This window comes from Temnothorax longispinosus, chromosome 10 (assembly GCF_030848805.1).
Source record: "Temnothorax longispinosus isolate EJ_2023e chromosome 10, Tlon_JGU_v1, whole genome shotgun sequence".
Classification (NCBI taxonomy): Eukaryota; Metazoa; Arthropoda; class Insecta; order Hymenoptera; family Formicidae; genus Temnothorax; species Temnothorax longispinosus.
This window is the reverse complement of record NC_092367.1, coordinates 19,576,794-19,600,307: the sequence shown is the minus strand read 5'-3', so window position 1 is coordinate 19,600,307 and position 23,514 is coordinate 19,576,794. Positions and strand designations below refer to the sequence as shown.

At 37.4% G+C, this 23,514-nt stretch overlaps 4 protein-coding genes across 7 annotated transcripts; 1 reads left to right on the top strand and 3 right to left on the bottom strand.

Annotated features, from left to right (window-relative positions):
* Window positions 1-43: 43 nt before the first annotated feature.
* Window positions 44-3,030, bottom strand: LOC139820758 (uncharacterized). Of its 2 annotated transcripts, XM_071791272.1 has the most exons (4): window positions 1,727-3,030; window positions 1,333-1,491; window positions 899-1,108; window positions 44-688 (listed from the first exon to the last, which is right to left on the bottom strand). In XM_071791272.1, the coding sequence occupies exons 2-4, from the start codon at window positions 1,468-1,470 to the stop codon at window positions 560-562; spliced, it is 477 nt and encodes a 158-aa protein (XP_071647373.1). In that variant the 5' UTR covers window positions 1,471-1,491; window positions 1,727-3,030; the 3' UTR covers window positions 44-559. The 2 variants fall into 2 exon arrangements, with proteins under 2 accessions (XP_071647373.1, XP_071647372.1); XM_071791271.1 differs by having other exon boundaries at window positions 1,333-3,030.
* A 145-nt stretch (window positions 3,031-3,175) lies between these two features.
* On the bottom strand, window positions 3,176-15,083 carry LOC139820751 (tetraspanin 6). Its single transcript, XM_071791262.1, has 5 exons — window positions 14,864-15,083; window positions 6,086-6,283; window positions 5,444-5,617; window positions 5,011-5,214; window positions 3,176-4,585 (listed from the first exon to the last, which is right to left on the bottom strand). The coding sequence occupies exons 1-5, from the start codon at window positions 14,921-14,923 to the stop codon at window positions 4,511-4,513; spliced, it is 711 nt and encodes a 236-aa protein (XP_071647363.1). The 5' UTR covers window positions 14,924-15,083; the 3' UTR covers window positions 3,176-4,510.
* A 1,277-nt stretch (window positions 15,084-16,360) lies between these two features.
* On the bottom strand, window positions 16,361-20,734 carry LOC139820750 (tetraspanin-7). Its single transcript, XM_071791261.1, has 5 exons — window positions 20,473-20,734; window positions 18,555-18,743; window positions 18,252-18,416; window positions 17,783-17,998; window positions 16,361-17,710 (listed from the first exon to the last, which is right to left on the bottom strand). The coding sequence occupies exons 1-5, from the start codon at window positions 20,530-20,532 to the stop codon at window positions 17,537-17,539; spliced, it is 804 nt and encodes a 267-aa protein (XP_071647362.1). The 5' UTR covers window positions 20,533-20,734; the 3' UTR covers window positions 16,361-17,536.
* Window positions 20,735-21,444: 710 nt separating this feature from the next.
* Csn5 (COP9 signalosome subunit 5) lies at window positions 21,445-23,404 on the top strand. 3 transcript variants are annotated; one of them, XM_071791259.1, is made up of 5 exons: window positions 21,445-21,590; window positions 21,995-22,147; window positions 22,223-22,457; window positions 22,530-22,724; window positions 22,863-23,404. In XM_071791259.1, exons 2-5 carry the CDS (start codon window positions 21,996-21,998, stop codon window positions 23,316-23,318), a joined length of 1,038 nt encoding a protein of 345 aa, XP_071647360.1. In that variant the 5' UTR covers window positions 21,445-21,590; window position 21,995; the 3' UTR covers window positions 23,319-23,404. The 3 variants fall into 3 exon arrangements, with proteins under 3 accessions (XP_071647360.1, XP_071647358.1, XP_071647359.1); XM_071791257.1 differs by having other exon boundaries at window positions 21,518-21,674; XM_071791258.1 differs by having other exon boundaries at window positions 21,533-21,694.
* The last annotated feature ends 110 nt before the right edge of the window (window positions 23,405-23,514 follow it).

Here is a 23,514-nt window from a genome sequence, read left to right as displayed (position 1 = left end):
TGTATCATAGCTCAATGCAAATGTAAGTTATCCTCTCTTGAACTTAATAAATAACGACAATATATGAACGTAAAAAGAAAAATACGCGTGTAACCGTGTTGTTATTTATAGATATTTATTTATGATAGAGCTGGAGTTTCATCTCGCGATACAGCAGCAACAGCAGCAATGATAATGGTAATGGTAATGGTAAGTATACACATTGCATCGGCGTAAACGACGAAAAAGATAATTAAATACAATGTAAAATAAAGAAAAACGATGTTATATTCATGTCTGTGGATTAATGAATGCTGAAGATAATCGCGATTCTGTTTTGCTAATTATTTGTACAATTTTTCGTATTTTTAAACTTTTATCGAAAACCGGTATTTATCGAAAAACGTATAAACTTGAGTCAAAGGACGACAATATATTAAAATATGACGATATGATACTGAAATAACCGTATATAGAAAAAGAAAGATAGGAACATAATCCGAAAAATAAAAGTTCGATAATATTTATTTTTCCTACTTCAAACTCTGCGTTAGATACCTCCTGAAAGAATTGAAAAACATTAAGAGCTGGCTGGAAATATTTTGTTAGCATTATTCCCGTGTAATAACGTGTATGTCTCTTGACGCTTCACTGAATTTCTTTCCTTTATAGAATTCGTCAGATACAATGCGAAGAGGAAACCGATCAACTGAAAAGAGCAGAAAAATATATGTATACTATATAAATTATTAAAAGATATTTGCAAACCACCAACAAAATCTTAAGAGCAAAAAATTTATATTTTGACATGACGTTTCTGAATTGAGATAAAATCACAACTATTGTCTTGTGTCTCTTCTTATTATATATTACGATCTATGTGGTTTTTCCAATTTTGTCATCTCGTTGTGCTATTTACCACAGTTACAGTGACAGTCAAGATGAAGATGCTCATTAGGTAAACTTGGTGTATCAATCTAGAAGTATTTAGTCTAAATGCGCAACCGGGTCTAAATCCTACATCCTCCGCAGTACACACTCCCCAAGAATTATTGCAGCAACTGCCTGGGATTAAAATATCAAGAATCTCCTGATAATCATGGTAGGAATAAATACCACAGCAATATGACTGCAAAAAATTATTTTATGTCGTAATATTAATCCGATTTGTGAATATATTTGCGTATAGGTATAGTAGAATATAAATATCTTAAATATTTACATTCTACTATAAGATACTGTATCTTAAATATCTCATTACACGTAACTTGGTTGAAGGCTCGAATAATGATACATTTGTGCCGCGTGCGTGAAGAAGTATTTTACTTCTAAATTATTTCTTAAAAATCTTACTCTGTCCTGAATATCATCTACGAACTTCGTGTCCTCACATCGGTAACCGTAATTCTTGAAGGCTTCTTTAAAATCGGTAGCGGCCCTCGGTACCAGTACAAGCATGTAGATTGCGACGGCTGATTGTACAATCAGCATAATCAAGAATAAAGATGTGAACTACCCGGAAGCAGCGCCGTTAATCGCTTCAATCAACTTTTTCAGTTAATAAAACTACGATATTAAATCACCGCTGTCTAAACCTTCCGCGAATCTATAGCAGATATGAATATCGCGTATTGTAAGGAATCGACCGAACAAGCTCGTTCTCACGCGATAAGACTGATAAGAGCGAAAGAATTAAACTTCGTGTCGCGTAAAAAGTTAAAGTTGGATAATACGCGGAAAAGCTCACCGTGACAGTCGTGCGGGAAATATAGGTGCATCGATTTCTGAATTTGGCACTGTCGAAAAACAGTATGCCGTATCCGCCACTGCAAAGAGCGAAAATAATGAGGACGCCGCCGATAGCGATAAGCGTCTCCAACGAAATCGCGACGCCCTTCGTCCATGCATCAAGATATCTGACCTCGTAAAGGTACACTATCGTAGCCCAAGTTATTGCGCATATCCCACGTAGCTACAATAAGACGTTTCGCATTTCATCATAAGTATCTCTAATATTATTATTTCTATTAGCTAATACATATAATTTTACAATACATTCTATTTTACTAATGAAGCTTATAAAGTAACAATTATTTCCGTAATTCGCAGTCACTATATATTGACCGATTTAATCTCGAGGCGTCTTCGAATTAATTTCATAATTTTAGCTTTAGATGTAAATTGAGACATAGACTTCAAGCGTAATGATTTAAGGCGTAGAAGATTATTATATAGGGACTAAATTATAGAGAAATTTGAAAGACCGAACTTGATCCGAGAATCAGAGTACAATGTTTAAGTTCTCTTTAGATAATCCATAATTTTTGTCAGAATTTAGGACGGAGTTTTATCTTGCTATTTTACATGTCGTAGTATGAAAAAGATTTGAAGAATCAGAAATGTATTATACATAATAAAATTATAAATTAATAAAATTAATATATTATAAATATTTTATCTTAATTTTAATTTTATAATTTTATTATATATATATATATATATATATATATATATATATATATAATTTATAATAAAATTATGAAATTGAAATTAAGATAAAATTACAAATGCAATTAAAATAAAATCACAAATTACAATTTTATTTTGCAAATTATAAATCGTTTAAAGAGAATCTAGACATGCGGTAAATCATCATTTTCGAAAATGGGATAGATGAATATCGTGACATTACAGCGCTCGCAAGTACTTACCACGAGATAAGCAGTAAACGTGTAAAAAAAATATTTCTCAAAAATAGGCATGTTAAACGGAAAACTTTTTAATAGATCCATTTTGCTCGTCGATTTTACTAGTCACGACGCGGAAAAGGCGCAGCACAAACTGATGGTCGGATCGAGCTCTACAATTTGCAAGACAGGATATTTATCAATTCCCAAAACTGATCACGCGATAACGCTTAAGCGCCGCGCGCCGTTGGATGATTCATAAACTTGAAAAAACGCATTTTTATACGCGCCGTTTTATAATCCAATATATTAAACAACGAAGAGTTAATTTATTAAACAAATAATTAATTTTATCCATATGAAAAAAATTATGTAAGAATATGACAAATTAATCGCCGCTCGGGTTAATCAGAATTCGATCAAAGTCACCCTAAGTCGAAAGGTGACTTTGATCGTTAACTATCCTGCTAGAGCTGGTAAAAAAAAAACGGAGAATTGGGTCGAAAAGGTTCTCGTTTGTCTACATTTATTTTATGAATACAAAAAACCGGACATACATAATTTAATCTCGCAGCAATGGCAGCAGCAGCAGCAGCAGCAATGGTAATTTCGCGCATTAAACGACGAGTAAAATCGCAACTTTGAATTATTAACCACTTACATACTTTCTCGAGCCGTGCCCAGCCTTTTGTATGCTTTATCATAGTCGTGCCTAAGCAGAAATATTGCACAAATGCGCGTTAGTTCGTTCGTTGCGCGCGGGCACGGCGACGAGATTTCTTAGATAAAGTTTTCTATTATGAGACAAAAATATACATATATGTATATATTTGTAAGTCACACAATATCTCTGTGTGTGTACTGTGTGCTGTACTAACAAAGTGAATTTTTACACAAAGATATATATGAGAATTTCGTGTTTTTAACAGCGGTGTGACGTTTTCGCACACCCGCAAGGTACGATTGTGTAGCTCTTCATGTGAAAAAATATCTTTATGCAACACGTGCATGGAAAGTGCCCCATTACGCACGCTACGCGTGCGTGATAGACCACTTTCCAGGCACTTGCAACATAAAATAGGGAGTGTAAGTCGTGTGTAAAGATGAAAATTCCCGGGTGCGGAGTTTACGCACGAGCCGAAGGCGAGTGCGGTAACCGCACCCGGGAATTTTCATCTTACCTCACTTGTTACACAAATAACTATTGTAACATTAACTTTGTAAAATACTATCACTCGTCTGCTTTCCATCTCCGCGAAAGTACTCCAATTATAATTATCTTTACTCGCGAACTAACGATTGCATGAAACGATCCTGTATATTAAACAGTTATGTCGAAAATTTTTTTATATTTTTGAACTTTTATGTAGAATAAAGATATAAACGTGAGTCAAAGCGGTACGGTATCAAAATATATATACATGTACGATCGTATAAAAAAGGAGTTATTTTTCACAAAGGAAAAAGAAAGTGTGGTCTCAAACCCGACAACTGTTACGGTAATACTCATTGTCAGGTCGATGACGCCGAATTCTGCATTAAATTCTTATAATCGGAAAACAAAAGTGCGTCATTTCATCGAAAAAATATTATCTTGTTATACTTTAATCACGACTGCAAAGAAATTAATGATGCAAAGAAGCCGGAAAAGAAAACATAAGGAGTACTCTGCTCCATTCCGCTTAGAAAAAAGAAAAAAAGAAATTTAATTTGTTCCGTTGTAAAACGCAAGTTTTTTTTATCACATCTTATAGACGAATATATTGACGGGAGATGAAGGTAAGATTGTTGTTGCGTGTTGAAAGCATTCCGCGCGAAGCGGCGTCCTTCGCAATGCTCCACTTTTACACACTGTAACCTCTGCGTTGGGCGTTCTTTATGGAATTCGCCAGACATAGCGCGAAAATGATGCCAATCAACTGTGAAAAATAAAAAAGGACACATATAATTACTGCAAGATATTCGTACACACGAAAATGAGAACTGGACAACAAAATATATATTTGGTATAATATGTGACTCTATGTTTGGGAACTTGAAATGGATTTAAAGCTTGATATGCAAAGTGGGCGATATGGATAAATGGCCTACTTTGGACGATTTATCTATTAGTACGATTTATTAGAATTACGTGTATATATTCAAATTTTTTAAATATGTATTTTTGATGCGCATGAAATTATAGACAAAATGTTGCCATGAGCTACAGATTGTCAAAGACTGGCTTAAAATCTTTTTCGAGCTGAGATAGATGTACAATTATTTTATCGCGTCTTCCAATCATTATACAGATGTAATAATTCCGTGGTTTTATTTAACTTTTTTATTAGTTTGCGTTCCTTACCTCCGCAGCAGCGATACCCAGAGCGACGCCACCCAGTATCGTAAGAGAATACTTGAATATATCTTCCAACGCACCTGCGCAACCTTTCTGGTAAGCGCTTAGTGGATCGCAGGTGGACTCCTTCTTACCGCAGCAACTTCCTGGGATAGAGCTATGGTGTATCTTGGGAAAATCTTGGGGGCCTTCAACACCACAGCACTGCAACTGCAAAAGTACATCTCACGTTTGAATATTGATCTATTTACAAATCTGTGAAAGCTTCCTTGAAGGTATTTAGGTATACTGAAATCAATGTTATATTCAGTTATTCCGTTCAAGATATGAATCATTCATAGTATTCCATTAGGACGGGATTTATATTCGCATGACAATGCAGTAGTATGTTGTTGCACATAAAAAGATATATTAAATGCATTCTAAAAGATAGCCTTACCCAACTCTGTATGGTATCCACGATTTCCGTCTCCTCCCCCTTTCCGTACTTACTGAAGACATCGTTTGCGTATCTATCCTTCCAACTGTAATCGCCGGAATTCTTCGCTACGACGAACGCGAAGATTGCGATAGCCACTTGTACGATCAGAATCACCAAGAGCAAACAAGCAAACTGTGCGGGAAAAAACATATCAATTGTCATGCCTTTTAATCCCTTTCAGGTAGGCAAAGCTGTTTGCGTGTCAAACAACCGCGCTACTTAACCCGTTCGATCATATAATCGCAATCGTGAACTGCACGTATATTATAATTGTCTAAGAAATACTATCGACAGTATCGATTCAATAAGGTCGTTAATATGTTATTGAAGCAATAGATAAATAAACCAAATGTAAGATAGAAATCTATAAATGTAACAAATTTAAATCTTTACCTCTCAGTCATCTTCGATTTAATAAGTGCAACAGATTTAATTCCACAAGCCTAACACGCACGTGCTTCGAATATATAATAAACTTAAATTTTCATTTTCAGAATTGAACTTGAAATATTCGAATATGTACGTGAATATAAGTTAAAACTGAAAGGATTGAACTTCCCTCAAGTTGTACGATAGGATGCAATTTGCTGAAGGGCTTACCGTGACTATCATACAGTGACTCTCGCGAATCGCGCCGCAGCATCCTAGGAAAGCGATGACAAAGATGATGCAGCCGATGACGATAAACGTGACTGCCGGGACCGTAACATTACTAGCAATGTCTCCCAGGTGATCGGAATAATCGGAATTTCCTACTTGCGCTAGAACGCCGAGAACCAGGATGGCCAGACCACATAGCTGCAACAATATATTTTGTATTTACACACATGACATGTACGTATCATCGCATATATTCGATGTTGTTCTTTTACTGTTATAACTAACAATTTTATAATATATTTTACTTTTTTAATACAGCTTATTGTGTATGCCTCGATATTAAACGAACCTATTCCGCGATTTTCTTATGCTAGAATAAAAATATTGCAGTCCAGATATCAAAGCAATTACACGTGCACGTTCTGTTTGTATGTTCAGTCCGATTTTGGGTACGTTTATACGATTGCTGACTACAAGGTGTTGCTGCTAAATATAATAAATATGCATTCAACAATTGTTGCCTAATACACTTGGCGGATAGAAATAGATCAAAGATGCGGTGTACAACCACTGGCGTATATCGAACGGTCCCAGATATCTGGAAATTGTCCTTGAAGCATCGTATGTGTGCGCGCGTGCATGCATGCGTTATTTTTACACGTCGCTACGACGCGCGACGTGTATTATAGTCGATCTTGAGATCGCCGCAGGTGGACTAATGCACTTATACTACGTAAGTAAAACGCAGAACGCGGATAGTCTAAGTGCGTTCATCCAATCGATTCAACCTTTAATATTTCCGCCCTAGTTTCAGAACGACCAGAACTTTGTCGTAAGATACTTCGCTCGAATAGCAAGCGCGAAAAAGAATGAAGGAGCAGCAGGAATAACCATTCTTCACGGTATTGAGAGTTTTGATAACGATGAAAGATTGAGGAACAATCAAATATAAAACGTCAATAATAATTAACTGATGATAGATCGCTAATACATTTACTGTATGTACTTTTTATTCATTAAAACTTTTTAACAATAAGTTTTATGTCAAGCCACGCTGTAGTCACCGCAAATGTTGGGAGGCGTCGCTATTGAGAGACGGATTTTTATTTTACCCGCTAGATAACGAAATTATGTACGCTGGGATGACAATCTGTATGCACGCGCGCACGTCTGTCGAGATGACATCATTGCATCCATAGCAACGTCCTCGGTACCGACTTCCTCCTCGAAATTACGTGCGTTCGACGGCGGCATCGCCTTCGTGATTATCATCTTTCACAGAAGGAACTATATAGTATCCTTCCTCGCGTGATTAACAAATGCGATTGTCCAATCACGAAGAAACTGAGTTCGGCATAGACGTGGAATTTCAATTAAAAACTGCGTTTTCAACCAGACCTTTCTCGGTCTATTTTACCGCTAAACACACGCAAAATTCCGAGGTTTCAAGAAGAGCTCGGATTTTCCTGCGGTTACTATATGATCGATAAGATAAGTATATATCGATCGCCAACAGCGTGTGGATAACTCTGCCCAAGGTCCAAGTGAAATATTTGCTCGCGTCTAAATAAGGAAGTCAAAAACGCATGATTCATTCTGTTGCACGGTGTGCGTGAGAGCGAATAAATTTATCGAGATCGCAAGACAAATAAGAGCGCGACAACAATCTCTCTAAATCTGAATCAGTGAATAGTCACTGATATCAGTGACTATTCACCGATTCAGATTTAGAGAGATGGTAAAAATATTGTACTGAAGAAAAGAAAATATGCAACGCTAAAGAAACGACATACGAAAAGCACGTTTTTCGTTCTTTCAATTAGTACTAGTTTAAGATACTTAAAACGTAACGCAATACGAAAAGCAATAATTCGCCAGACATATATTTCTCACGTCATCGATAAAAATTATTATTTACGATTAATAGTATCAGAAGAGTTTATCACAAAGTTCTTTGTAGCTCGTAGATAACTTCGGATAACGAACGTGAATAACAATTAATCATCTCTGATATCAAATCAGTGAGTTGACTTTCGGGATTATCGTGTATTTCGCGCAGAATAAATTCTCGCATAAATTGTCGCAAGCCTTTGAGACATGTGGTCGGCGAACTTTTTAAAATTTTAAAAACTATTTCGGAAATATTATTTATAACGTAGTTACATCCGTAAATTACAAAAGGTTTCTTTTGTATTGACGAATAATTCCATTTTTTTTCTTTGTGAGGTCTCAGAGCACAAAGAGCCACTGAAAAAAAATACCGAGCGAATTCAATATGAATTTAACTTATTATCGAACGTGAGACTATATAGATGTCGGAGCAACGTGGAAAATTTGCGCGTCGAGGGACGCGAAGATAGTGCGCACGTGATACGTGTAAGACATGACGCGATAATTATGGAAAATGAGACACTGGGGAATGTCCGACAGAATTGGCGAACGACGGGAAGGTTGGCGGAGGACGAAAATTACACGCGCTACTAAATGCGTAATGCAACGAACAGTGTTGCGAAATAAACGCGACATATGGAAAAGTTTCATGTGCAAAGCTGATTGTCTGAAAATGACGTATAATGTAATTTGAGAACCAGGAAACCGCGGCCATCATCGTTTTAATGACTCGATCATTAAGAAAATCATCTCGTTTTAATTACACCAGAAAAGTGATGAGTAGTCTACCATCTGGCTGGTATTAAAAATGAGAATTACACCGTGAAGGGAAATATATTTTTCCACGTGATAATGGATTAATAGCATGTATAAATTCTGTTGCAAATTAATTAAAGAATAAAGTCTGTTACTTGTTCCAGACTTCGTCTATTTTTTTTTTTCAAGTTGTGATAATTATTCTTCAATATAATTCAGTCTTTTGCAGAATTATAATGTATCTCAGAAATATCGAAAGGGAATTAAAGTTCCTTAATTAAAGGAATATTGTATCTTCTAATTATTCGTTTAATCTCTAGAGAGAGATATAATTGAATTACATTCAGAATCTAATATACGTAATGGATTAATTTGCGAAAAGTAGTATCTCAATAAGAAATAGCTATTTTAACTCGTACTTCGGTCTTAACTAGCAGATCTTAATTCTGTAACGATCTTCTTTTCTTGGAATGAAATAATCGCGTGCGATAAACAGTTGGATAGAGATCAGATAATATTTTAGTTAAAAATCGTTGGCAATCCAGACAAATATGTTATATAAATCGAAAATATCGTACGGTACTCAATATCTAATATCTACGAAAAAGAAGAATTATGTGTACGAACATTCTAATAAATTTAAATGTTAGAAGTTTTAATTGCACAAAATTTAGAACCGATTTTTAACGTAAATTCACAGTGTTTATTTCTATTATATTTAACATTAGTTATAAATTATCTCGAATGAATTGTTTTTCACTCCAAGAAGTCTTATTGCAAATTAATTAAAATAAGGTCTGTTACTTGTTCGCGAAGTCCAGACTTCGTTCATTTTTCTTCTCAGACTCTGATTATTATGATAATTATTCTAACTTTAACACTAAATGACCTATTGTCTAATTTCTAGATAAAATATTCCGGGAGAGGCTTTCATGGACTATATTTGAAGAACGGGATCGTCACCTGATGCATCAGCTCTTCTGGACACACCCAGTGTACAGTCACACTGTACAAAGTTGCGTAAGTAATCGAGAAAATCGCAAGATAGGTAAACGATAATAGAAGTATCGGTCTTTGATAAAGAAATACGCAAAAAAGCGACACAATTGTCTCTGCGCGACAGGACACGAACATGACGAGCACTCCAACAAACATATAAAATTGTCATCATTTTCTCTTGTGAATGTTATCTCTGTCAAGAATCGATGTTTGTAATTGCTATGTACGCACAATTTTATATCATTATCATTAAATACGTAAAAACAGAAACTAGAACAACATTGTTACCGTGAAAGTGATTAGCGGAAATATTTCTACAGTTTATTCCTGAAGTATCGAACAATATCTTTTATATATTAATATAACATCATTCAAATATGAACTACTTAAGTAGATTAATAATTACTCATTTAAATCGATAATGATTTAATATGATGAAACGCATGTTTTTTGCATGTATAACATATACGAACATCTTACTTTGTGTTACTTGAACAATTAATATTAGATAAGACATCTAAAATATAAAATGCAAGAATAAAATTGGAAGACTCTAATTCTGCTAAATAAATTAGGAAGTTAAAGCTACTTTAGAGGATTCTACCTAAAATTCTATTTATAAATTTATGCTGTATATTTTGATGTACATGTATATATTTTATACACATTTACACATTATTGTATTTTATATATTTTAATATATTTTGATTCTTAAAATTTTTGTTTTATTATATGACAAAAAATTATAAATAGAATTCTATCGTGAATTTTAACACGAATTCTAGATCGTCTTAAAGTGGACTTTAGAATAAAAAGATAAACAACATTTACGTCCTCGTTATGTAATAAAAACGATCTAAGTGAGAGAGACCGTCATTCACACGTAAAAATAGATCGATAAATATTCATAGTGCGATTCCATAAATGACAATCAATCGGTATTGATGCTCGATTAATTTGCAAGTAGATGTTTAATATTCTATTCACCTTTTTGTGATAATAGTTGTCAATAGAAAAACTATAATTGAAACAGCATACACTCTATAAAGTATATAAATTGTACTTATAATATGTACCTACTTATAAATAAATTGTATAAGTACATTTATATATATATATAATTTATAAGCATAATATAGTATTTATAAGTATAATATAATACAATATAATTTATAAGTACATTTAATGTACTTATAAATAAATTGAAGGAATTAGTATGGCAAGGGAGATGACAAAATCACTCTCTCAAGGGCACCCATAAAACCGATGACTGTCTCTCTCTTTCACTCGTAACCTTGTGTAATCTGACCTTTTCAAGACAAGTTCACAAGCAAGAATACGTGAGCACCATACATGAATTTTCTGTTACTGAACTGTGATCGTAACTTCTTCGAAAACAAGACACAGAAAACGAGGACGCGACCCAGATCTTGAAGAAATCAGAGAAGCTTTAATCCCTTAAATGTCAAAAGGCGAAATATCCATAATAATGAAATTTAAAATAAAATTTCCGGAAAGACAAATTTATTTCGTAAATAAATAATAATAAAAACAATTCAAAATGTATAATTAAATCTACACTGCAAGGAATTCGATTTATAAAACATCAAATTTATCTCGATAGAATTTCTATGACTAGTTGATAACATTTTTTTGTTAATTGATAAATAACTTCTACCACGTGATTCTAATTTATTTTACCTTTCATTAATTTATGGAAATTTTCTTACATAATCGTTTTCTTTGGTTTACAGCGATAAAAGAATATCTCGCGGCAAAAGACAGATGTATCTCTTCAGTCCAACGCCGCTGCTGAAGCTTCATTGTACGTTACATATAGTCGAACAAGATCATCCGTGGCGTGTCTGCTAATTTTAGCCACCTTGTATACATAAATACCGGTTTACTTCTACCACAAACGATCGCACGCTTATCGTCACGCATGACAGGCGCGTAAATAATGCAAATTGAAGTGATATTAAGTTACGCAACAAACATCAGCGAGCAAAACTATTGACGACATGTAAATGTAACGTAACATTGCAAGTTACCGCAAAATACTTTTATTATTTCCTTTATTTCACAAGAACTTATTTGAAATGTAGAATAAATAATTGTATGAATAAAATATGTGAAACAAATTTATGTATATATATTTATATATTTGATGTATTTTAGTCAAATGATTCATTGAATATATATGAAATAAAAGAGCTAGCTTTTAAGATAATGTATCCAGTAATGGAATATTTTTCTTCGATATATGCTATTGGTTTTCTGATAAGATTATATTTCTTCTGGAAATTGAAAAGGCAATATTGGTACCGAGAATAGAACGCGGGATTTTACGCGGATTATGCGCATTTGTAGCAATTTCATGGATTATTTCTTTTAGGATTCTTCCGTCAACACGCACTTTTATGATGACGCATGCGATAGCACTGGCTCGTTCTGCCATCGACTTTTGGATGAGGGAGAAACTATTCGAGAGACGCAATAGTCTCTTACGCAACGATCCTTTGTCCTCCAACGGCTAGGAAAACGAGTTTTTGCGGGCGTTCGGCGAAATTCAATGTGTGACGACAACTATATGACCATAAGGGAAGGCGAGGGAAGATCTTGGGTATTGTAAGAAACTACCATTGTGACCAGCTACACTAGCTACAGTAAGCAAATCGAGAGACCGCAAAGGAAAAAAAAGAAAAGGAAGCAGCAACCGCCCGACCGTCGCCGTCGTCATGACGGGTCTTCGTAGAAATATATCGGACAAAAATTTCCAGTGAGTATTACGTCATGGGGTTAATTAAAGAAATTACTCGCTAAAAGAAATAATACGGTCTGGACAGAAGTATGCTGTTGGCAAAAAAAAAGGTGTTGCGCGCAACGTAGACGTTGTTATGCGAGTTTTTAAGCCGTTCAGCTTTTTACACGTAGTCTTAAAGAGATACCGATAATTAGCGAGAAGATAAGTAGGGTGATTCACCTATATCGCGTGCTCCCTTCTTCTAAATATACTCCAACACGTGATCTTCCACGTTATTTTCCGCGCTACCCGCTCAACGAAATTTTCATCTTCAGCCGCGCGTTTTGCGTCGTTGAACCGTCTCCGTATCGCGGACTCTTGAAAGTTAAAAGGATGAAAGATAACAGGACAAACCGTCCTGCGTGCGACGCAACGTGATTGATTGCGATACCGCGAGATGCAGCGATTGGATGGACTTTATCGATTAGCAAGTAGATTAGCAACGCGGAGAGCACGCGCGTTAATATAATTAACGTTAATCGTTAATGAATAAGCGTAAGATACGCTTTCCGCATCAATAGTTCGATGTGCTGCTGTCGTAGTCTGCTTCTTCACAACATCGCGATTGCTCTATCTGCGATTCTATCGTAATTATCGTAATTGTGTCTGATCAAGCCTAACTGATTACGCGAATCGATATTTGCGATCGAGGAACAATGCAAGCGCTAAATGCAGGCGTGGAGGAGACGTGTGACACATTATAAGGCTCTTGTAATTGTCGGCCTTGAATTTTTTTTGTTATCACCATGAGTCAGTCGCCAACGACGTGTATCCGTATATATGACATTATGTATACGCGTGTACTAAAAACTAACTCGGTATACGCCTCTCGCTCGGACGTACGTATACTCCAATACATAATATATCGCCCTGTTTATAGTGCGCATTTCACGTGCTCGAGCGTTTTGGAATATCGCCAGACGAAAAGGCCGTTAGAGACGCCGCCATTAAATATTACTGAAATTAACTGATTCAACGGTGGAGCTGGAAAATGCCCGCAAGCGTGAACAAGCTCTCTCGCGTTTAACGTAGGTATATCAACTTTTATATGCAATCGACAAACTAGGATGAAACCAAATTTGAAAAATTAGGAGCTGCTACAGCGACACTTGCAGGGCTGTTGTTCGACAAAAATTTAAGACGTTATGAACTACAAAAAAGACTCAAGCTCGTGTGTCTCAAAACAATGTTTATCGGCCCTTGAACTTTCTACATTTTTTTAAGACGTTATATATACTTTTTATATATTCCTACAATTTTATAAGCGTACAGAGGCTCAAAATCTGGTATGTAAGATCTAATCTTAGAACTATATCTACGAATGCGAGGACCAGAATTGCAGCGCGGTCTCGCCATTGTTTTTCCGTCGCGATTGTGCACACCGGCAGCGATTGTTGCGATCTTATCCGCTCCGGGAAGGAGGAAGCGTTTAAAAAAAAGAAAAAACCTCGTGATGCTTCTCTCAATAGAGAACGAGGGAAAATTGCAACGGTCACGCACGCGATCACGGGCAGGACGCAGTCTGCACGTTTCAAGGACGAGATCGCGTGCGTGCATGAGGTTGAGTAATCCGCCAACACTCGGCACCGGCACTGGCGGTGAATTCGCGGAACGGAGCCGGCAAACGAAATTCCACGAAGAGAGGCCGCTATGTATAAACACCGAGCTGTGTATTTCCGACGCCGCCGTGCTCCGAGCGCGACGGGAAAAATAATACGACAGAAGATAGTGAAGGAAATAACCTAGACGTAAAGATGCGAGATAACCCTACGTCCCTACGAGTTGGAAAAAAAACCTAAAAAAATATTGACCGCGATCTCTTCGGGGGAAACAACGAGTCGAAGGCGAAGACCGGTTTTGCGGAGTTTTGCCGCGTCCCAGGCGTCCGTCCCAGGCGTCCAAAACATTCGGAGTTGTCGGCCTGCAATGTAGGCCTGTTGATGTTGACCACGTTGACTCGAAGTCGCGTGAACGCCGTGAAACCTCGGCTCGATCGAGCGAGAGATCGGGATCGATCGGCCGACTTCACGACGCGACGACGCGACGTCGCCGTCGGGACGGGCGGTTAGCCGAAATAAAAGGAAATACTCGGGGGAGGCCGCAACAGCCACGAGAGCTCTCTAAAACGCGGCCGCTTTATTTTCAGCTCGACGATAAGCGATACGCGGTCAAAGCGAGTTCGAGGAGCGTTTTATACCTTTGAACGCCGCCGTTTTATCATTGAAAACCTGGAAAGATACGGGGACCGTCGGGGACGCGCACAAGACGAGGACGTTATGGCGCCGTGATCGCGGCATGCGGCACGTACGAAGCGGCCTCGGTTCACTTACCACAAAGATGAAATTGAATATGAAGAGCAGGTACTTGATCACTCCCATTCCGCACCCCATTTCGACGTGTCGGTCTTGCGATTCGCGTACGTGAAGAAATCGCTTCTGAACGAGAACGAGAAGCTGGGACGGACTCGCGCGCGGACGGCAACGCACAACTCGCGATCGGTTTAACTGTCCGACTCCAACTGAAATTCCATTCAAGCGACGCTCCGCGCGGCGCCAGTGTGACGACTGTGACGTGACGGCCTGACGCCTGGCGGCGGCGCGCGACTCCGCCCGAAGTTGGCCGAGAGACGCGCTTCGTAGTTCGTGGTAAAGTCGTAAAGTTGAGTAAAGTGGACGCGCAGGACGCGCTTTACCGCTTTACCTTCAGACTTCAGATTGCGCCGCCCAGATATGAGATAACATGGCGAGCCGAGTGCGTTCGGTTCGGCGAACGAACTATTAGCGAGATATTCCGCTCGTATTCTTTCTCGATATCGTAGATAACTTCTCAGCTCGGAAAATAAGCCCTCCTCGAAATAACGAAATCGACAATTGGAGCGAGCGGAGCGAGTACTGTTTCAGCAGACTGTTAATAATTAAGAGCGACTTTGATCAGAATTATACTTGAAGCAAAATTTCTAGCTATATAATAACAATAATAATTAATAACTTTATCCATGTCGATGAAATAGAATTTATAGATGTTATTTAACAAGTTAATTTTAGTAATTAAGTTAACAGGAATTTATATAGTCAGTCGTAACGTTAAGCCTAAAGACGATAACGTGAAAAGGATTATAAACTAAGCCATGTGAAACACGATTTTAAAATTGTCTATACTGTTTCACGCTTATTTTTGAATAATTAAAAAACGCACTATATGTCAGAAACGTTTTTAACTGGAATACTTAATTGATGATTAATATTTCAACCAATTTTGAGCAACGCTGTACTGCCAATCTAATCTGTATCGAAAGAATATCATTCTAAGTTGTACGTATACATACAGATAATCAAAGAGTTGATTATCGAAGAGTTTCGAGAATTGGTTTCAACAGGCAAAAATAAATCTTGATTGAATTTTTAATTATAGAAAAACACGATACTTAACGTTAAATCCAGAATTCGTCATATGAAAGATTCAAATGGAAAAAGGAGTTGAGTAGATAAGAACAATACTTTTAGAAATGATTGTTAAAGACAGATAAATTGGATTACCTGACTGTATGACGTGATCGAAATTCAGTCATCTGAATGACGCGGTGCATGATGTCACTTCAGAGATATGTGTTTAGAGTTCTGTCCGTCTCGCCTGATGGGCGATGGAACGAGAAGCGCGAGACATTTACTTTAAATAAAATATGCAAGAAGTTTAAATATATTAAAAATTATTTTTTGCGAATAATGGATGTCTTGAAAAAATATAAGTATATTCACTAATATGTTCTAATTTTTATCAGCTTTTTCACATGTGAAAGAGGAAAAGGTGGGCTATGTCAAACAACAATAGAATTATTTAACGTTTCTTTCATAAAAAGATTGTTTCCACAAAAATCGGATACGTTATCACGCTTCTTATACAAAATAGTTTTCATTTTGCAGTATCGAGCTCGTAATTTTCAGAAAATTACAAAAGACTCGCACGTTATATTGCGAGCAACGAAAGAAGTTCAAACAGAGAATCAACGAAAAATATCGACATAAATTAAAATGTAAGACGTGTAAATAAAAATAATAGAAACAAGTGTATTCACAATTAACGATTGTTATTTTTGTCGCTCATTTGTGCGATTACGTTCCGCTATTTAATCTGGAGTCCAAGTGTTTCTGGGATAATGCGAGATATGAGAATGATACATTCATACCTGGGTGTCTATATTATTCTACTTTTGTTAGTCGTGTGATTGAGTGATCGAAACATTGCACAGTGCACTTGATTGCTTATTTAATGACTACTGCATTAAAAAGTACGAACTAAATAAACTAAAAAGCCTAGATCAAGAATATAAACACAGACTTTGATATTGTTTGCTAACCTAACAAAGCGATCTTTCTTGAAACTCGAATTTTCGACGTTGCTAGGAACATAAATAAAAAAACTGCATTAAGACAACAGAAATATATGTTGTCCTAGTAAGAATCACCTCTTTACTCATGAAATGGCAGTAAGAACAGTAAACTGTTCAGGCATCTCTCAGAATATTGTCGTTTTTTTTTCTTTATACAGGGCAAGCGAGATTGGAAAATACTTTAGCCATAGATCTTTTTTAATTAATTTGGAAATTTCACATTTTCCTTAAATCTAATTGAAAAAAAGAAAAGACAATAAGATCTTTTTAAGAAATTATTATCTCATTGTAAATGCATAAAAAAATTTTCTTTTTAATCAATTTTATCCAAAATATTAATTGAGATTTATTTGCCAAGCAATTCAATGTTGAAAGTTGGCAAGCTGCAGTTTCCAGAATATGAAGGAAAGTCAATAGAAATATTTGTCGAAGAATCCGTCGCTGAAGTATTTCTCGATCGGTCTGGAATACCCTGTATAACGGGAACAATATCAGTATCACTAGTGTATCTGTACACCGTTGATATTGTCACCACGTGAAATGTATTTCGCATATCACAATGATGCAACGTCCTTAAGTGACGCACATCTCTGTCGTTCGCAGTATGCAGCATTGGCTAGGGATCGCCAGAATTGTGCAAATATCTCGATTGACGGGTCAGAAGGTTGTTCTTAGTCTCCGCTTCCATGCTATCTTGCAGGGACGTACACGTAGCCATCTTCGATGCCCTCCTTTCCATCCTGTCTTTGTAGATTCTGACGTAACAAGTCGTGCACGCTATGAAGGAAATCTGAAACCAATTAGCGCGAACACCGGTTAATTAATTGATGATCCGTGAACTCCAACGAGCGAGAACACGCACCTGCAACAGTACGGAGCACAACGCGAGCAGAAAAACATGAAGGAGGATCGATCTCGTCCGATTTAACACCACGTGCTGACACCCACGTTTATTGATACTAGTGCAAACACCCCCGGTGTTGTTGTCGTTCTCCAGATTCGTCTTGTTACAGCAGGACCAAGGAATCGCGTCTACGCTACGATAATCAGAAGGCCCGTCTATTCCGCAGCATTGTAACTAAAATTAAATTTAATTGAATCAAAGTTAACTCGATTTAAATGTTTCTCACGTTTCATTTTTTACTCATATCTTATTTTATTACAAATATAATTAAATTTTATGTCGTATTCATCCAAATTTATTTTAACGTTCGTAAGAATGCAGCCGCCTATCACGAAACGAGATTAACTAGCAAATATCGTATTAGCAACAAAATAAAATCGCCGTGTTCGAATATGCAAAAGAAAGAAAGAGAGAATGTGATTTTTACCGTGGACTGCATGTGGTCCCAGATGGACTTCTCATCCGTGACCGCGAGAGCAAAGACCTCGTCGTGTCGCGTGGACGACAGGGTGCCTATTTGTTCGTGTCGCACCAAGGCCCAAATCCCGACACTGGTTTCGATCAGCACGATGATCGCCAGTACAATGGCAAACTGTAACGAACAATTCATATTAGCATTAACTACAAATTTCCTAATTCTTCCCCGGAAATTCAAGAAATAAAATAATATCAAACTTCAATTGACTATAACTGGCAAGAAATAAAGAAATAAATAAAGAAATAAACTTACAATGATTACTTGACCTTTGTTGGAAAAATCCAGAAATTGCCAAGCGAACCAGCCGATCCCGCATGTGATAACGCCCATCGCCAGCAAAGTGGCAGATGACCCGCACACATGGTCAGGTGTGAGCGGCGCGTATTCGTGCAGCTGATAAATGAAATAACCGGCGAACACGCTCATGGCCGCGCCGGAAATCTGCGGAGGAAAGAAGACTTTTTCATATACTTCCGACAGGTAATTTTCATCTCGTTATTAGAGTATGTCATTACAAATTCTAATTAACGATTGTTTTTTTGCTGCAATAAATATCGCAGCAAATTTTAACTACGATTACGACTTGCATGTTTTGATTCACGATAAATACGTTTCAATCTCGCTTGTTGATCACATCATAATTCTGTACGGAAATAGACATCGAGATAAAAATCGATTTTTCAAAATCGTCCGCATCGCTCTCTTCTTCGAAATCAGTACGCAAATCGCGGTGACAATGCGAATTGTTTTATCATATTATCATTGATAAGAGAAAGAAAAAGAGAAGACGAAATCTTATCTATAAATGGGCGAGGCGCTTGTGTATAGTTCGTTTAAAACAAACTTTGCATTACGGCTTATCGCACTTACCATCACAACGATAGTTGAATCGAGCGAAAAATTGATGTGAGTTTTTTACCTTTCAGTTTGAGCAAGAGATTTATCTTATCGTAAAATATATAGATTTTAATCTTGGAACATATATTTCAGATAAACAACTTTCAGTAATATGATTAGAGTCGACGTAATATCTAAATGTGTGTGCGACGTAAATTAAAATATTTAGAAGAAAAGAAACCATGCAGTTATATCACCACAAAATCGACATTCGACACATTGTATCAGTGATATTTTTACAATTGTGACGGAATAAAGTGTTAATTAAGGTCGCTTCGCAATTACAAGTACGTTCTCCTTCAACTCTCGTTGCCTTTCGTTAATCAGTGCACAGATATCAACTGTAAAATACCGTCGTACGTTTCAACACGCGTTTGCTTCTTTTATATAGATAGGTATCTGAAAAACGACGAACGTATCGAAATCGATTCTGAGAGCGTTAGGAAAATTATAATTTGAGGTAATATCACGCGCATAAAAAGGAAAATTACTATCTATCTTTCAACGAATTTAATGGCAACTATAAATCAATTATAATCTTTGATAACTTTAATCCAAATTTTAATAGCAACTCCGTTAAGCATTAATTTTTTAGAAAGTCATTTACTTCGAAAGCGAAATACAACTGCAGTTTCGCGCGTAAAAATTTAAATGTTTATTTAATTCAACGAGTTATCAATACATAGACAATGTGTACTGAATTTAATCACAGTACACAGCAGAACGTTCGTCTATGCTTTTGAAATAAATGTCTCGCTCTCGTGATAATCCCGTCTAACAATTTCAATTGTCTGAATCCTCTGAGCTCTAATAACGAATTCTCTTTAATTCATCTAAATAATTTCATTTTGCCCGAACACAGATGAGGCATGCACGTACGCACACCCCTCCGGCTCCGGCATCACTACCACCGGCAGTCGGCACCGCACAAAAATTGCGAGAGACGGATTGGCGCCGCTCCCTCGAACGAAGCCCCGGAACCCAGAACCCCGCCAACCCCACCATCGCACGCGCGATCTGCGAACGGCAAACAGCTGCGCGATTGATCACAATAATAGCACGCCGACTGGATCTCGATCGGAGACGGAGGCGCGGTGCAATCCGTGCAACGACCAGCTGGCGACGACGAAGTTCGTCGCTTGCAATCGGCAGGCCGGTTCGCTCGCGAATTTTCGTCCTTCACAGACGTTGCAGGCTCGCCTCGATCGCCTCGATCACGGGACAAAGAAGAGAACGATTCCGCAACGATTCTCGATCGCGGTGACGAACTTACGCCAAGGAGGATCACACCGGCGACGAGGCAGTAGCGGAAACAGACGAACGCATGTCCCATCGTGCGTGCACCCGTTTTTATAAATAGCGCAGTACTATTTGGTTTTGGATCGTCGCGCACACGCTGGCTCGTTCGATGTCGCACTCGCGTGCTCGTCGTCGCCACGGTGACCGGACGCTAAATGGGCCCTTGTTCATTGTTCACACGCGCGACGGCACCGCGTGCTGCGCGCGCTAAGAAGCGCCGTGCGCGCGGCCAATAATCGACCGGCCGCGCTTTTCCGGAAGCAGTTACGTCCGGTTGTTTCCGGAAAAGCGGGAAGGTTGAGCTAGCCATCGCGTCCTGTTGTCGAATGTTATCGTAAGGACATCGATAGCTATCTGGAAGAAATATTACCATCGAGATTACCTGTAAACAGATGTATCACGGAATGCCTTATAGAATGCGGAAATTTTCTGTTTTATTCTTTTTTTGCTTTCGAAAGTTACTCTCAAATGGACACTTATAGTTTAGGTCTAATTGTAAGATTAGTTTACGTTTCTCGCAGACGATTATTAGGCATTTTTATTTATTTCTTTAGCTGCTAATTGAATGTTTTACTTTTCGATGTTTACTTTAATATGCTGATATTTTGTAGTTCACACATTTTATAACACGTAATTTATTATAACATGTCTTGCTCATTGGAATGTATGAGTGACACTTGCATCGAGTTTGTCTTGTAACTGAAATAATTCTCAAAAACAGGATGAATCCAAAAAAAGAATATATAGCTAAATTAAACTCTATAGCTGTCGTCGATTAAACCTCATTCGTAATTTTCTCTTGTGGAATAAAAGTTTAACTTCTGACCTTTCGAGCGAATTTTCGAATGATCCTTCGCTGTATGTACATACTCTGCAATGCTTTTATTATAGCAAAGATATAAAATTAGAAACAAACCGTACACTGTTGAGTCTGTGCGACGAATCGTCATCGTCGCCGTCGCGAATCGTCGCAGAAGCAGTATCGATACCGCGTACATCGTATCGTTGATACATCGAGATATCGACATATTGTTTGTGTCACTGTGTGTATTTATATGAGTGAGAGAGACTGGTTTGGGACAAAGTAACGGAGTAATAATCATTATTTGTCTATATTATGCCTAAGTAATCGGCGGATCATAGTTGAGATCAACAAGTACAATTAATCAGCGTCCAGTTAGTACATTTATTCTACGGTAATCTCACCGATGGTTAACAATTGGATGTTCTTCTATGCGCTTAACCTCACGGGCATGAAAAAAGACTTGTTTACCGGGGAACCGTACTGACTATGACATTAGTAGCTTATGAATTTTAACGAACTAAATGTCACGAATTTTTATATACATTTTTAAAGTCATTTAGTCTTGATATAATTTATATCACACTTGTCGCGCTAAGTATATGGAATGATGGAATGCAGGCTACGGAACTGTCTTATTATATCGCTCTTTATTTTTCTTCTAATTAATCTTAATGTTATTCTCTCTTGACAGAATGGCCGGCCCATCTTCTGACCAGAATAATGTCGCCCAGAAGACATGGGAGCTCTCAAACTGCATCGAAACCATCAGCACCATGGACGAGATTTACAGATATGACAGAAAGGAGCAACAGGATATATTAACTGCCAAACCATGGGAGAAAGAGTAAGGATAATATTAATCTATACACGCGAGAACCAAAAGCGTTAACTAATCGGGCATTTTCTTTTATTTGTGTAGCCCCCATTTCTTCAAGGACATAAAAATATCTGCCTTAGCTCTGTTAAAAATGGTTATGCATGCACGATCTGGTGGAACATTGGAGGTAATGGGTCTCCTGCTTGGTAAAGTAGCAGCGAACACAATGATCGTGATGGATTCCTTTGCTTTGCCAGTCGAAGGAACTGAAACTAGAGTAAACGCTCAAGCTCAAGCTTACGAATATATGACAGCGTATATAGAAGCGGCTAAACAAGTACATATACATATTTTGTAATAAAAATCTTATAAATATATGATAATAATCTTGTAATAATTTATTCTTTAGGTCGGTAGGCTAGAGAATGCAATTGGATGGTATCACAGTCATCCTGGATACGGTTGCTGGTTGTCCGGTATTGACGTATCCACTCAGATGCTCAATCAAAATTTCCAAGAGCCGTTTGTTGCGATCGTCATCGATCCTGTGAGAACCATTTCTGCTGGCAAAGTTTGTCTTGGTGCATTCAGAACTTATCCCAAGGTACATCTCAGGCAATGTCTTGAAAAAGGATCAAAGATACATGTTTACCTCAGTTCCAAAGTTACTCAGTGATACTAACTTCATGTTCTCTATCGTGAGAAATCATTGTAAATAATTTCAATTGTATGTTGTTTTCAGGGATATAAACCTGCTAACGAAGAGCCGTCAGAATATCAGACGATACCACTAAACAAGATCGAAGACTTTGGTGTTCATTGCAAACAATATTATTCCCTGGAGGTGTCCTACTTCAAATCCGCATTGGATAGACGGCTGCTCGACTCATTGTGGAATAAATACTGGGTGAACACGTTGAGCTCTTCTAGCCTATTAACGAACGCGGACTACACCACTGGCCAAATATTCGACTTATCGGATAAATTGGAACACTCGGAATCGGCTTTGGGTAGAGGATTCGTCTTGGGCGGCACGGATCCTCATGATCGCAGTACAGTGGAAAAACTCATTAAGGCGACCAGGGACAGTTGTAAAACCACTATCGAAGTTATTCACGGTTTAATGGCGCAAATTATCAAGGACCGTTTGTTCAATCATGTCGGCAGTAACGCATCTTGTGATCCTCAGCAAAAATAATAAAATTCAACATAATATGTGTGATAATAAATCTGCTTAAAATGTGTATTTGTAATAAAGATATGTATCCTCTCGTTTAAAGTCAAGATCTTTGGAACGATTACTTTGCAACATACGCGATCAGAATTTCTTGACTCGGAAACCATTTTCGCTCGAGAAACTTGTGCAAGATCATGGATTAAAATTATCAGTATCA

Bases quoted from the DNA above. Each gene is read 5' to 3' on its own strand.
- LOC139820751 (XM_071791262.1), bottom strand. From the start codon at position 14,923: ATGGGGTGCGGAATGGGAGTGATCAAGTACCTGCTCTTCATATTCAAT. The intron at 6,284-14,863 runs GTAAGTGAACCG...ATATTGTTGCAG, and splicing joins TATTCAATTTCATCTTTGTG to CTATGTGGTCTGGCCATCCT. The intron at 5,215-5,443 runs GTAAGGCTATCT...GTACTTTTGCAG, and splicing joins TGGATACCATACAGAGTTGG to TTGCAGTGCTGTGGTGTTGA.
- LOC139820758 (XM_071791271.1), bottom strand. From the start codon at position 1,470: ATGCTGATTGTACAATCAGCCGTCGCAATCTACATGCTTGTACTGGTA. The intron at 1,109-1,332 runs GTAAGATTTTTA...AATTTTTTGCAG, and splicing joins TAGATGATATTCAGGACAGA to TCATATTGCTGTGGTATTTA. The intron at 689-898 runs GTAAATAGCACA...TGCTCTTTTCAG, and splicing joins TGACTGTCACTGTAACTGTG to TTGATCGGTTTCCTCTTCGC.
- LOC139820750 (XM_071791261.1), bottom strand. From the start codon at position 20,532: ATGGGACATGCGTTCGTCTGTTTCCGCTACTGCCTCGTCGCCGGTGTG. The intron at 18,417-18,554 runs GTAAGTTTATTT...TGTTCGTTACAG, and splicing joins ACAAAGGTCAAGTAATCATT to TTTGCCATTGTACTGGCGAT. The intron at 17,711-17,782 runs GTGCGTGTTCTC...AATTGGTTTCAG, and splicing joins TGTGCTCCGTACTGTTGCAG to ATTTCCTTCATAGCGTGCAC.
- Csn5 (XM_071791259.1), top strand. From the start codon at position 21,996: ATGGCCGGCCCATCTTCTGACCAGAATAATGTCGCCCAGAAGACATGG. The intron at 22,148-22,222 runs GTAAGGATAATA...TTATTTGTGTAG, and splicing joins GCCAAACCATGGGAGAAAGA to CCCCCATTTCTTCAAGGACA. The intron at 22,458-22,529 runs GTACATATACAT...TTTATTCTTTAG, and splicing joins ATATAGAAGCGGCTAAACAA to GTCGGTAGGCTAGAGAATGC.